Source organism: Rhineura floridana, chromosome 1, assembly GCF_030035675.1.
Source record: "Rhineura floridana isolate rRhiFlo1 chromosome 1, rRhiFlo1.hap2, whole genome shotgun sequence".
Taxonomy (NCBI): domain Eukaryota; kingdom Metazoa; phylum Chordata; class Lepidosauria; order Squamata; family Rhineuridae; genus Rhineura; species Rhineura floridana.
This window is the reverse complement of record NC_084480.1, coordinates 142,766,496-142,781,327: the sequence shown is the minus strand read 5'-3', so window position 1 is coordinate 142,781,327 and position 14,832 is coordinate 142,766,496. Positions and strand designations below refer to the sequence as shown.

The following is a 14,832-nucleotide window of genomic DNA, read 5'->3' as shown; positions in this document are numbered from 1 at the left end:
TGTGCTCAGGTCCTGCTTGTGGGCTTCCCATCAGCATCTGGTTGGCCACTGTGAGAACAGGATGCTGGAGTTGATGGGCCTAATCCAGCAGACTCTTCATATGTTCATATGTTCCTAAATGGGAAATTTCAAGGCCAATCTGATGCTTGTGGGAAACAGCAGGAGCCTTTTGTTATGTATATGTCTACATCATTGGTAATTTCTGGAGCATTTGTCAGTTATTCCCATTTCTGAGCCCATCCACATGCATTTGCATGCTGGTGAAGAGGAGGATTTCCAAAGAAATGGTGCTGCCATCAGCAATAGCAATGCTGGTCAAGCAGGAGAGGGAAGATTATGTCGGGAATCAGTTTAAATATACACGACCACCACCACCACCACCACTCACCAGGTGATCAGTGCTCTCAAAGCACTGACCTTGTGTTCCACAAACATAGCAAGTTGCTTGAAAGAGGGTTCTAAATGTTTTTTTAGCCAATAACAATAAAATGGTTAAAGGGATTAAAAGAGGGGTAGACTAATCCTTATCAGCTCATATAGAAAATTAGTTGAGTTATACTCTAAGCAGGAATGCAATTCTTTCAAACAAAAATTTTGCCACACTTCTCCACCAAAACAAAGACCAGATTCACAAGCTTTAATAGGGGAGAGTTATGCAAACGTCCAGATGCACAATGAAGAAGTATCTGAATGCTTTGCCATGCATACCATGACCAGGTTACTGGTCAGCCCCATGATGAACTCCACACCAATGCTGAGTTTCTAGTTCCCATCTCACTGCCAAAGCAATTGGCCTATACATAACCTTTTATCACATGGAATAAGCTAGAAATGACTTCCACATGATAGCATTTCCATGCCAGTGTCATAACTCCTGCTGGGCTCCTGCTGGGAGGAAGGGCAGGATATAAATAAATAAATAAATAAATAAATAAATAAATAAAATAACATTTAGCATCACATGAGTGCCTGACATGGAGAAGTGCCCAACACTAGCTCCCACTTGTTCCTTGCTTAAGGATCACTCAATGACCAAAGCTACACATCATGAAAGTGGTATAGAAAAACTCTAATGCTGAGCCCATTTCTAGTCGTTTCTGTGTAATAAAGATAAAGTGTGTTCAGATCTATTTCACTTTCTTCACCTATCATTTCTGATCTTCTTACTCTCTCCATTCACCAGAAGCTCATCTACTACCAGCATCCTCCTCTGTCTTCTTCCATCTCCATGCCCTTCCTATATCTGGAATCAGCTCTCAATCTGATTTGTCAGACTAACACCTTTTCACCTCCTAAATTCTTTCTTAAGACCCACTTCTTCAAGAAATATTTTCTTGGACCAACTTAACTTGCTCATCCACTGCCATTTGACTATCTCTCTATTAGGTGTAGTGTGGTGCCCTCCAGATGCTATAGACTACAGCTGGCATCATCTCTGACCATTGTCTATGTTGGCTGCCTGGGGCTGATGGGAGTGGCGGTCCAAAACATCTGGAGGGCACCATATTGGCTACCCCTGCCATAAAGCAAGGCAGAGTTCTTGCAGGGGCAGCTTGACCATATGGTATCCCCAAGGACAGCTGTGGTCTGTCAATTCTCAGCAGGTGTGGGGTTGTACTGTGGATTTGAAGCCAAGACCTCCTACATGTAAAATATACCCTACCCTGCTAGGGCTCCTCCTGCAGCCCCTGTGCTCCTGGTATCTTTGACTGAGGCTGGGAATGGGAAGACAAATGTCCAATGACATGACTGGCTGCTTTCTGCTCCTGTCTGGAGGCACAGAATGCCACAACTCTGATGGGATTCTGGCATCAGCTTAAAATGTATCTATTCTCCCAGGCATCTGGTAAATGGAATTTAGGCTATTCAAGGCTTTAAGTATTGAACCACTGCTGTCGTTTGTGGTTGTTTTAATTGTTGTTTTGTACAATATATGGTTTTACTGTATTTTGTAAAACACTCTGTGATTCTTTTATAATGAAGAGCAGTCTAGAAGTTTTGCTAATAAAATGAATGAAAGAACGAATGACCACTGTAAGCTGAGTGATTAGAGAGCTGCTCTGTGGAGCTTACAACGTGAGTTTGAGTCCCGGTAACTCCCTCTCTTTTGCCCCATTACAGTGGTTTGATTGTTGTTGTTTTGCCATGCATGCAAGAGGTGAGGGGGAATATTTTTCCCTTTCCCCATGGTGGGGCTCAAACTCCTGTCTCCTGCATCCCGATCATATGCAGTGAGCCTCTGGAAGCTGCTGCTGTCAGTGTGTCTGTGGCTCCCCTTACCATGTGTCCTTCTAGTGCCTCCTCCTAGCTGCTAGGCAAAATAGTGTTTTTCTCCTAGCATGGGTCTTGAACCCTTGATCTAGGAAGGTTCTGAGTGATCTTTCTGTCCAGGGAGCTATCTGGGTGCTGTATTGTATGGGGGGGGGGGGCTTGTGCATTGTGCTCCAAAAGGGTGTGTGGAGTATAAGAGGATTCCTGCCTATGGGGATGCCTGGGGACCTGCAGTACCAGACTCATTGTTGGCTGTGCCACTGAGGCTGATGGCCTGGGGACACTTGGGCAAAAGAACACAAGAGGAGTCCTGCTGGATCAGATCAAAGGGCCATCTAGTTCAATATCCTGTTCTCACAGTGGCCAACCAAATGTCTATGGGAACCTTGCAAGCAAGACAATACAACAGCTCTCTCCCCACTTGTGCTTCTCAGCAACTGATATTCACAGGCATACCACCTCCAGTACTAAAGATGGTGCACAGCCATTGTGGCTAGTAGCCACTGATAGTCTTATCCTCCATGAATTCACCAGAGAAGGCGCAACGCTCAGTAGCAGAGCATCTGTTTTGCGTGCAGAAGTTCCTATGTTCAATCCCCAGCATGACCAGGTATGGCTGGGAGAGTCTCTCCCTGCCTGAAATCCTGGAGAGCCACTGCCAATCAGCGTAGACAATACTGAGCTAGATGGATCAATGGTCTGATTCAATAGAAAGCAGCTTCCTATGTTCCTATGTAACCCCCTTTTAAAGCCATCCAAGTTGGTGCCCATTATCACTTCTTGTGGCAGCAAATTCCATAGTTTAGTTATGCACTGTGTGAAGAAATACTTCCTTTTGTCTATCTTGAATTTTCCAACATTCAGCTTCACTGGATGGCCCCAAATTCTAGTATTCCAAGAAAAGGAGAAAAAAAATCTTATCTCTCTGCTTCCTCCACACCGTGCATAATTTCCCACACTTTCCCATCTCTACAATATTCTTTTTAAGGTGCAGCAACCAGAAATGTACTTAGTATTCCAAGTGAGATCTTATCATAGATTTGTATAACCATATTATGATACTGACAGTTTTATTTTCAATCCCTTTTCTAAATTATCCCTAACACCTTTTTCACAGCTGCCACCCAATGGCTCAACATTTTCCTCAAACTATCCACCACAACTTCAAGATCTCTTACCTGGTCAATCACCACAAGTCAAGATCTCATAAGAGTATATGTGAAGTTAGGATTTTTTGCCCCAATGTCCTCACTTTACACTTGGGTTCATTGAATCACATTTGTCATTTTAATGCCCATTCATTCAGTTTGAGGAGATCATTTTGGAACTCCTCACAATCCCTTTTTGTTTCTACCACCCTGAAAGATTTGGCATCATCAGCAAACATGGTTTACCCCTAACTCCATCACTTATAAATAGGTTTAAAAGTACATTGATTCCCACTTCTTAATCCCTTCATTGTGAGAGCTGCCCATTTATTCCTACTCTCTGCTTCCTGTTCTTTAACCAGCTACTGGTCCATAAGAGGACTTGCCCTCTTATCCCATTACTGCTAAGATTATTCAGGAGACTTTAGTGAGGGACTTTATCAAAAGCTTTTTAAAAGTCTAAATATTCAGTGTTGACTGGATCCCCCCCATCCATATGCTTATTGAGACTCTCAAAGAACTCTAAAATGTTAGTTAGGCATAACTTACCCTTGCAGAAGCTATGATGGATCTTCTTCAGCAAGACTGCCTCTTCTATGTGGTTGTTAATTCTGTCTTTAATAATGCTTTCCACCAGTTTTCCTACAACATACATTAAGCTAACTTTCCTGTAATTTCCCAGATCTGCCCTAGATCCATTTTGAAAAATTGGTCCTACATGGGCCAATTTCCAGTCCTCAGGTATGATCTGAGGGACAAGTTATTGCATATGTTTGTTAGAAGATCAGCGGTTTCACATTTCATTTCTTTAAGAACTCTTGGATTGATGCCATCTGCACTCAGTGATTTGTTCATTTTCAATTCATCAATCAGACTTACAACTTTGTCTCTTGTCACCATTGTTTGTCTCAGTGGACACATTTGCTGTGGTGGACAGAGAGGTTTAAACCTCTTCACCTAGCACAATGGCCACATGGAGATGGAAACTGTCCCCTCCCCAGTCATCAGACTGATAATTACTACACCTCCCTGCTTATGAAATTATCAATCTGATGACTGGGGAGGGGGCAGTCCCCTCCTCAGCTGATCCACACAGAACCAAAGGGAGCTTTATATTCTGTGTATGTGTGTGGTTGGTGTGAGTGATGATCACATGCAGCACTGGAATGTGGCCCCCAGATGGTTGGCAAAAGGTGAATGCAGCCCTCTGGCCAAAAAAAAGGTTAGCCACCCCTGCTACTGAACCATACATTTCTTGCATGAAAAATAAAGATCTTTTTGTTATCAACTTCTGTTCAACAGATGTTCCCTATATCTATGTCAGGTTCCAAGTGGCCATATAACGTGCCTTGCAAACACCACTTCTGCTTAACTTTTAAAAAGTTATAATCTTAAATCACCTAACAAAATAATTCTGAAACTGCATTTTCTCAACATATTGTTTCCTCTATATTCAGTTTTAATACACTGAAGTTGACAGCATGGAAGACCTGCCAAAAACAATTCTGAGTAATTTTTATTAAAATAAAATACCCTGTGATCTGGTCTTCTGCTCTGCTAGTCTTTCCAAACGATCACTAATATCAAAAGTAAAGTGAACTTCACCTAATGGTACATAAAGCATTCATTTTTCACTGTTTCACACATTTACAAAAACCAGATCACTCATTAGCTGAATATTCCCATGAAGCATACTATAGTGTGAACATTTTCAGGTTCTATGCAAATACATTAGATTCATATTCAGTGCAAACAACGGCAATCAATAAATGAAGCAGAAACATTTTCTCTGCTGCAATTATCAGAACTGTCATTGTAGGGATGTTATGTCAAATGCATACTTTTCTATTTCTAGAGCTGCAGCCAAAATATCTGCTTCATCCTGCAATTTTCATCCTATATTTCAGCACATGGGGGTGGGAGGAGACAATTAGACTAGGCATGATCCAACCAAAATTAAATCGCAATGACTGCAAAGGAAGAAGTAAAAACATGCTTAAAGATGCAATCTTATACTTGCTTACATGACAGTAAGTCCCATTTAACTCAATGGGACTTACGTCTGAGTAGACATGTATAGTATTGCACTGTAAATCTCTTCCATTGAAATCAGTAGGTTTAAAGGTGCTTAAATTTCATGGTCCAAGAGCAATGCCTCACATTTCTTTAGACTGCATGCAAAGAAAAGAGTCTAAGGGCTAGTTCACACATTATTTGAACACCTATCATATGGTTACTTAACATTTGATGGATCATCGCTGAATGTCTGAACCAATTAGCTCTCTGTAAGAGCATTAGTTCCAGACCAGAAAAAGTTAATACATTTGTTCCACTGAAATCAACAGAACTAAAATTAGTTGTAACATTTTGATTTCAGTAGGATTTATTTGATTTAATTCCTACCTTACAGGTATGTTTCCTAGTTAACTGTGTGTGAAATGACAAAAGCAGCATTTGCTTACAAAGTTTTTTATAGAGTTTGTTATATTTCTGCATTAACTCCAAAGCGGCACGTGATTCTACCTCACGTCTGACTCAGTTTGCTGCTGAGTCTGAAATTCACTTCCTTGCTGATTGAATTTTTTTTAAAAATCCTTCTTTCTGCTAATTTGCCAGTGGCAGACAGCTCCAGCCTATGGGCTAAATTAGGGCTGCCAGTGCTCAGAGTTTGGCCTGTCAGGCTATTTGGGACTAACCATGCCCATCCTTTCCTTTGCCTGATGTCATATGATGTCAGGCACAGGAAAGTTCAAGCCACTTACAAAGGAAGAATCGGGAGCACACACTAAGTGCAGCCAAAGTCTGGCTTTATTTGAATTTAGCACCTTTTTCTGTTGCCCTACATGCAGGGGTGTAGTTATCCAGGGTCATCGGGGGGGGTGTCACAAACCTGTTACTTTTTTGGGAGCAGGGTCCCGACCAGGTCCCTAGGTATCAGCCAATCAGCATGAAAAGGGAGCATGTTAGCCATTGAAAAGAGTCCTTGTCCTTTCGTGTTGATTGGAGTCAATCAGGGTGAAAGGAGGTGGGTCAGCCATTGAGAAGACTCTTCTCAGTAGCTAACACAGCCTCCCCTAGACTCCTAGGGACATCTGTTGTAGTGGAGTGGGGACTTGCAAGATGACAGGGAGAACAAGGGAGATGAGGGAAAGTGGAAAACTGGGTGTGGCTGTAATGGAGTGTGGTATGACTAACATAACTACATGGCAACAGAAAAAGATACCGAGTTCAAAAATTACCAGCTGCAGTGGAAGAATCAAGAGTGCACTTGGAGAGTGGTCCTGAATTCTTCCTTTGCAGTCATGGCTTGAATTCAAGCCAGGTGTCATGCCTGGCCTAGGCCTAAGCCAGGATGACTCCATCTGAGATAACAACCCTGATGACACAAAGTCCAAGGACCTTGTGAGGCCTGCAGGCTCCAATGCTACCCCAGACATCTCCAGCATCTCAGAGAAGTAATGTCAGGCTCATCTGCAGAAGAAGACTGGGAGGAACTTGTGGACAAGGTTCCTGTCTCACCTGTGGCAGCTTCTTCACCTACAGAAGCAGAGGAAGTTGAGCTACCTCCCAGCCCCAAAGAATGCCACCATCAGAAGGTGAAGGCACAGGCAGCCACCTGTATACAGAAGATGTGCCTCAAGGCCCAGAGGAACCAGGTCCTTGAGGGAAAGGGCCTTCTCACAAGCAGGGAACCTTCAAGCCAGTTGCACTTGGGTCTGGGTAGGGTCTGGCTACATAAGCTCCCAGTTGAGGACTGTGAGCTGCTGGAATGACACTGGTCCTTACCTCTGTGCAATCCAGTTTCTTGTGCCTACTTTCCATCTTGACTGGCCTTATGCTACTGAGTCCTGCTAATACCTCTTGAAATCCTGCCTACCTTTGGCCTGCTCTGTGGTGTTTGATACTGACTTTGCTTCATGACCCTGATGTTGGACCATGCCCCCTTTTTTGCTGCCTCACCATGCTTGAGCTTGGCTTTGCCTGAATGATTCTGCATTTCTGAATTGCCCTGATATCTGACTGCTACCTGATCAGTGCAGGATACCAGGGTTCCGAAGTGAGATTCTTCATTTGCAGCTCTGGCTTAAACTTTCAATAACCTGATATCATATAATGTTAGGTGATTGACAGATTGGTGGTCCTGCCCTCATGGAGGGTTGGCCACTTTGAGATCTGGTCCTCTGGCTAGATCCAATTCCCTACTGCTGGCATTCGCTATCCTTCCATCCTTGCTTTTTTGTCACTCACAACATCATCTCCAAATTTAAAATAGTGTACAAACTTCAAAAAAGTGAATATCAAATGCCCAGTATCAATTGAATATGATATATAGCATATATACTTATCAAATACTGAAGAATATCAAATTCAGTGACAAATAGGCTGCGACAGCCTACCATGTGGCGATAAGGGCAGCAAAAAAGGATTTTTATGCTGCCTCTATTGCATCCACAGAGTGCTGTCCCAGGAGGTTGTTCCAAGTGGTCCAGAGCTTGGTTGGTCCAGTTGCCCCAGAACTGACAGAACATTTTAAGACCTCCTGTGATGAATTTGCAAACCACTTTGCGGACAAAATCGATCATCTAAAGAGTGCTTTTCCGTGAACTGTGGACACAGTGAGTGAGCCAGAGCCAGCCAGTGGCGTTTTGGTGGGTTCCAGCTTCTTCCGTCTGATGAAGTGGACAAGGTGCTTTCAACCTTAAAGCCAACCACTTGCTTACTCGACCCTTGCCCGTCGTGGCTCATTATGAGCTGCAAGGTCAGACTGAACGAAGGGATCAAGGCGGTGGTAAATACATCCCTGGAAGAGGGAGTAATGCCATCAGCCCTCAAGGAGGCAATAATAAAACCAATTGTAAAGAAGCCCTCCTTGGATCCCCAAGATTTGAACAACTTTTGCCCAGTCTCGAATTTACCATTTCTGGGCAAGGTGGTTGAGCGGGTGGTGGCGAAGCAGTTGCAAGCGCACTTGGAGGAAGCGGATTATCTAGATCCATTTCAATCAGGCTTCAGGCCTGGACACGGGACTGAAACGGCCTTGGTCATCTTGGTGGACGATATGAGGAGGGTGCTGGATAGGGGCGAATGTACCTTCCTTGTCCTCCTGGATCTCTCAGCGGCTTTTAATACCGTTGACCACGGTATCCTTCTGGACCACCTGGAGAGGTTGGGTATAGGGGGCACTGTATTGCAGTGGTTCTGTTCCTCTCTGGTAGGTACCAGAGAGTGGCATTGGGGGATGAGGTTTCGGATCCTTGGCCTCTCATCTGTGGGGTGCCACAGGGCTCCATCCTCTCCCCGATGCTGTTTAACATCTATATTAAGCCGCTGGGGGCTATCATCAGGAGATTTGGGCTGCAATGTCACCAGTATGCGGATGACACACAGCTCTATCTCTCATTTAAATCTTCACCAAGGTTGGCTGTAGAAACCCTGTCCAAGTGCCTGGAGTTGGTAAGTGGCTGGATGGGAAGGAATAAGCTGAAGCTGAACCCTGACAAAACTGAGGTACTGTTCATGGGAGACAAGAGAAGGTTGGGGGATGTTGACCTGGTGCTCAATGGGGTACAATTGTCCCTAAAAGACCAGGTCCGCAGCCTGGGGGTCATTCTTGACTCCCAGCTGTCCATGGAGGCTCAGGTCTCAGCTGTGAGCCGGGCAGCACTATATCAACTCCATCTGATACGAAGGCTGTGCCCCTACCTTCCCAACCATCTGCTCCCATCTGTGGTACATGACCTGGTCTCCTCTCGCCTAGACTACTGTAATGCGCTCTACGTGGGGTTATCCTTGAAAATGGTCCAGAAGCTGCAACTAGTACAGAATGCGGCGGCTCGCCTGATTAAAGGCAGCCACTGGCGAGATCACATTACTCCAGTGCTGAAGGAGTTGCACTGGTTACCAGTTGTTTTCCAGGCCCAATTCGTGTTGGTTTTGACCTTTAAAACCCTGCACGGTTTTGGCCCAGTCTATCTGAAAGAGCGCCTCCAGCATCATCAGCAATGCCGCTCAACAAGATCAGCCTCAATAGACCTTCTCTCCATCCCACCAGTTAAAACAGCTAGACTGGTGAGGACTAGGGAGAGGGCTTTTTCAATCGTGGCCCCCACTCTGTGGAATTCCCTCCCAAATGATCTCCGCCATGCCCCCTCTATGATAAGCTTCTGCCGGGCCTTAAAGACCTGGCTCTTCAGGCAGGCTTTTGGGGTGGGTTAGGTTTTATTATTATTGCTTGATATTTTGAATGCTCTAATGTAATTTGTATGTTTTTATGTTGTACGTCGCCCAGAGTGGCTGGATAACCAGACAGATGTGCGACTAATAAATTCAATAAATAAATATTAAATGTCAAATACAAAAAACCAGATGCAAAACAATAGCTGATGGCCTAGAAGTTGATATGGAGACGAAACTGAGGAGGTAGTTAGTTTCAGCTCCAAGTATTACCTGCTCTGGTTTGATGGGTTCAGTTGTTGTGAAGATGTCAGAATAATGCTGTCTTTCAAAGACTCGATCCAACACTTCTAGCTGCTGCTGGGTGAAAAGATCTCCCCGCATTTGTTTCCGAAGGAAGTCTCTACCCGGAAGAGAATGGCCATTTGGTACTGGAGATTCCTGAATGCCTTTCCAAGAAGGAAAAAAAAAATACGGAACAGATATATAGCTATTACAGTGGCAATCACAACTTATTTTTCCACTGGAATTTTGAAATATATATATATATATATATATATATATATAGGCAACCACAACTTAGCAGTATATCTTATTTAATTTCACTGTGACCTTTGTTTACATATATATAAGTTGCATGTCTATCTGTATACATTCAGAAGATAAATTAATCCCTGAAGTGTTATGGGGATATGCTTTAAGACAATACAGCAGCTGAATAACTGATAGCAGAAGATACTTATTTAATGTAATACAGGTAAATAGGATGGAAATGAAAAGTAACCAAAAACCACCCAAATACACAATGATCTGCTTCCTATGATAAAACAATAGTATTGTGTGGTTAAATGGTAGCCATATACCCAAATCTGGCCTCTTTTCACTGCAAACCTCTCAATGAATATTTACTGACATTTACTGGAATGCTAAGAGACAAACAAACAGCAGTGAATATTTTTTTCTTGCCATATATTGGTCTACATTTGAAAATAATGAGACATTGCTGCTGCAGTATAAGAAAGTGATAAGTATCCACTCAATGAATGGCAAACTGGTTGATCCGGCTTCAGATAAATTTTATCTGGCCCTTGGTCTGGAGAACAGAGCAGCCCCTGAAAATATAGAGGTTGGCTCTATGGCATCATGATGATGATACACACCAATAAGTGTTGTTTTTACTTTTGTTCAGTTATCATCATGCTAGTTTGAGACAAAAAAGGAATCCATTCAGGTACGTGCACTGAGGGAATCCTGCACTCATGTAAGAATTACACTATGGCACACAGAGAGCAAAAAATATAAAAAGCAGATGATCTCTTTTTCCCACATTCCCAAATTATATAATGTCTAGCAGAATGAGTACTGGGTTTAATCAACCATGGCTTATAAAATTAAAAGTCTGGTAGGTAGCTGTATGTTACCAAATGGCCAGGTAACAGAGCATGGAAATTCTTGTTTTAAAATATCAGGTTAAACCAACATTATTTGCAATTCAGCTTTAAAAGTTATACATTTACATAATTCTGATGAAATGATAACAAAAAGATTGTGCTGCTTCTGCTTTACTGAAATCCATTGCACTGTCAGTTATTTTCATGAAACATATCCATCAATTATCTAAAGTAATGCAGAATGCATTATTAATGTGAGTTAAAGGTTATTGAGCAAATTATTGTTATACATTTTAAACTGAAACTACATCAGGCCCAGAATATGGGCTAAGGGTACATGACACAATTCTACTGCTGGAACCAATCAGGTCTGACTTAAGCAAGTTGCTTGGATGAAAGGTATCTCTTGGGTATCACATATAAGCTGTTCTGAGTTCTTTCCAGGCAAATGGAACATAATACAATAAAGAAATAAGAAATGACCCAGAACTGGCATTTTCAGTTGTATACCAGCCAGTCACATAAACAATAAGAGCCCTGCTGGATCATCACCAGACCATATGTCTATTTGGCCCAACCTCCTGAGTGCCACAGTGGGGGTACTAACAAGATGCCTCTGGGAAGCCCACAAGAAAAACATGAAGGCCAGAGCCCTCTCCCACTATTATTTCCTGGTCATAAACATTCAGAGATGCTGCCTCTGATCCTGGAGGTTCTATTTATTCACAGCCATTGATAGATTTACCCTCCATTCAATTGTCTTACCCTTTTAAAGTCATTTAAGCTACTAGCTTTCATCTTATGGCAATGAATTCATAACATCGAAGAGTTTTTGCTGTATCTGCTTTCAAGTCATTTACAGTAATACCACAAGTACAGTCGCCACTTTTTTCTGCCCTTGTCCTTCTTGCCTTTAAATAGTAACCTGTCATATACACATGCAGTTGAGGGACCTTTCCCTGGCATGGCTAAAGCTGCAATCCTCACCCAAGTCCCTGGTGGTAGTCCCACTGAATGCATTATTAATGTGAGTTAAAGGAGATGAGTTACATGACTTAGACATGGTTAAGATTGCACTGTAAATGCCTGTTTCAAAAGCACAGGAGAAGGGCCAGGTATTTGTTTATTTTTTAAAAGCACAATTCCTTAGTGTACCAGTATGCATGGGTTGACTTTGTTATTGTTAGGCTTTGGAAGGGTAGCAACTTATAGGTTTGCTTCCATGTATGATCCTATCAACAGAACTCTTACTCTTCTCTCTTTGCAGTTGGTTATTTCCAACATATTTACCTCCTTCAATTTCTCTAAGCTGCATTCAAAAACATAAGAAAAAGAAATCAAACATGAAAAACCAAACATTGGGGGTATTCTGACAGGCTGGCAGTTTACTACTGATTGACTGTTCAATCTATTTGTGGGACTGTCACTATTGCATGTGACTGCTTAACAATTGTTAAATTATAGCTAGAAGATCCAGCAGTAATTTATTCTGTTGCCCCTGAAATGTTAATACATGAGGTGGATAGTTCTGCAATTGCATAACTACTCCTGATCCCCTGGGCGGAAATAGTTGGGTAGAGTGCTCTTTTAAAAGGCAGGCTCCTCCATTTTCTCTTGTTATTGCATAGGATTATGGGATTTTCAGCATCTTGCTTTTCAGCAATACAGGCAAAGCAAAGAGGAGCAGCAGTAGTTTATTTCTCATTGAAACAGCAGTGCAGACAGCACAGACATAAATCACTTTATTGCTGAATGAATGTGGGAGTAAATCACCGGGTGTTTTTTTTTGAAAGGTAAATACACTCTTGAATGCAGTGATGGGATCCTCACCAAAAACAAAACAAAACGGATTTCATCAAATTCAATGATTTTGTATTTATGTATTTATAGATATATCCATTTGGAAATAATAGTGTTCAGGCATATTTTTCATAGATGCAGTCATGAGGAAAGGTACCCAAAGGCAGCAATATTATGTATATTTTCTTAAAGTACCATAGAAATCTATTAAATTTGAGTACCTTTGTTAAAAAGTATTCTGCAGGGCTAAATACATTAACTGATTATTACCTAGAATTTTCAGTGTAATGGTTTTAGTGCTAAGAAAGTCACCCTACAGAACCTAATAGCTACCTTCTTATTCTTTCTCATTCATTCATCCATTGCTCTGGGCGTAGTTATATGGTATAGAAAATAAAGGAGGGAATCATGTAAGCAGTAGCAGGGGGGGGAGATACTATTGAAGGCTTATTTCTCAGCATAATAGGGCTCAATTCCACAGGGGTTTTGTTTTAAAAAAAACAGATTGTTCAACTGCACAAATTCTCTGTCAGCCCCCTCTAAAGATGTGAAGGCCCAGGAAAAAAGTGTGTGGGGGAATTAAAAATGTGGGTTCTTTTCCAAATTTTTCCATTTTTTCTCCAAGCCCCCCTCAAAAAAAATTTCAGGTTATTTTCCAGATCCTCATGACTCTAGACACCCACATCCACCCACCCAAACACACACACACACAAAGAAAAGCCAAATGAACATAAAACATGCTTTGCTCCTTGCTTACACCCTGCATCAGCGGTGGATTCAGTAGTTCTGCTACACAGAAATGATTCATTTATGAATCTGTCTTAGTTCAGTAACTAACAGATGCAAAACTAGGAGTACTTTAAGAATAGTTACAAGGATGCACTGGAGCTTTACCTGCTAGAAGATGGAGGTGAAGAAGAGGAGATTCCAGCACAAGAAGATGGTGTTTTAATATGGTTTGGGCAGTTTGTTTTAAGTATGGAAACTGAGCACATTCTATTCTTATGTAATTTGCATACATGCTGCTCACTGCCTGCCATTTAAATGCTTAATAAACACAGATGTCTAATGTGTCTAATCCCCCCCATTTTTCAAACTGCAGATTATCAGCTTTCTAACTGAACAATCTTTTCCCAACTCTGCATTTTGTGTCCAACCGCACACTAAAAAAATCTTGCAATTCCATAATAAGGAAGAGTCAAAAGTTCTCTAGAGGATGTGTTTTGTGTGAAGGGACATGTTGTTGTTGTTATACAGGAGCAAAAAGCTATTAGGATTCAAAAAGGGACCAAACTTCAGGCCCAGTCAATATGAGTTGCAACCTCTGAGCTGTATTACCAGGTGCACTATTGGGACATCCAGAAGCCACACCACCATTATCTGTATAGATCAGTAGTTCCCAAACTTTTCCCCCTCTACAAACCACCTGAAAATTGGTCAAGGTCTTGGTGGACCACTTAATGATTTTTTTCATAGAATTCAAATTGCAATACAATAAAATACACTGTATGAAATAAAAGAAGTAATAGAAACACAATTAAAATCAATATGAATATTTCATACAATGGATGTGCTGTCTCCTGTCTTCAACCACAAATCTACAGACGTGCTGCAGATCACCTGGATGAAGCTCGCTACCTACAGTTTGGGAACCTCTGGTGTAGACCACACACCCTCCATAAATAAGGTATTTATTTCCTATCAGCATCTAAGATTTCACCAGATCTTTAGATATGGCTGCAATTTGTGTAGCATATTTTGCCAGAAATATCTGATACAAATTCTCAGATAAGCTATTCTATTCACTAACCCAAGGGTTGGTAACCTTTTTTTCTGTCAAGGGCTGCATTCCCTCAGTAATGTGTCAGGAGCTGCACACTGGCAGGGCTGGGACCAAAATGGGTGGGACCAGAGCCCAAAGTGGGCGGGACCATCCTTTCTCTCTGCCTCCCCTCTTTTTCTCTCCTTGCCACTCCCATCAAATTAGACCTCCCATCCCTGCTCTAACCTCTCAAAATCCCTATCTCAGCAGCAGCAAAAGAAAAAAA

At 42.1% G+C, this 14,832-nt stretch overlaps 1 protein-coding gene across 2 annotated transcripts in view; it reads right to left on the bottom strand.

Moving 5' to 3' along the window:
- PAX5 (paired box 5) overlaps positions 1 to 14,832 on the bottom strand; it is a 348,343-nt gene that overhangs the window by 249,509 nt on the left and 84,002 nt on the right. For both annotated transcript variants that reach the window (XM_061634654.1, XM_061634664.1), the window contains one exon: positions 9,867 to 10,042. In XM_061634654.1, coding sequence (XP_061490638.1) covers positions 9,867 to 10,042 — 176 coding nt within the window. The remainder of the gene's footprint in view (positions 1 to 9,866; positions 10,043 to 14,832) is intronic.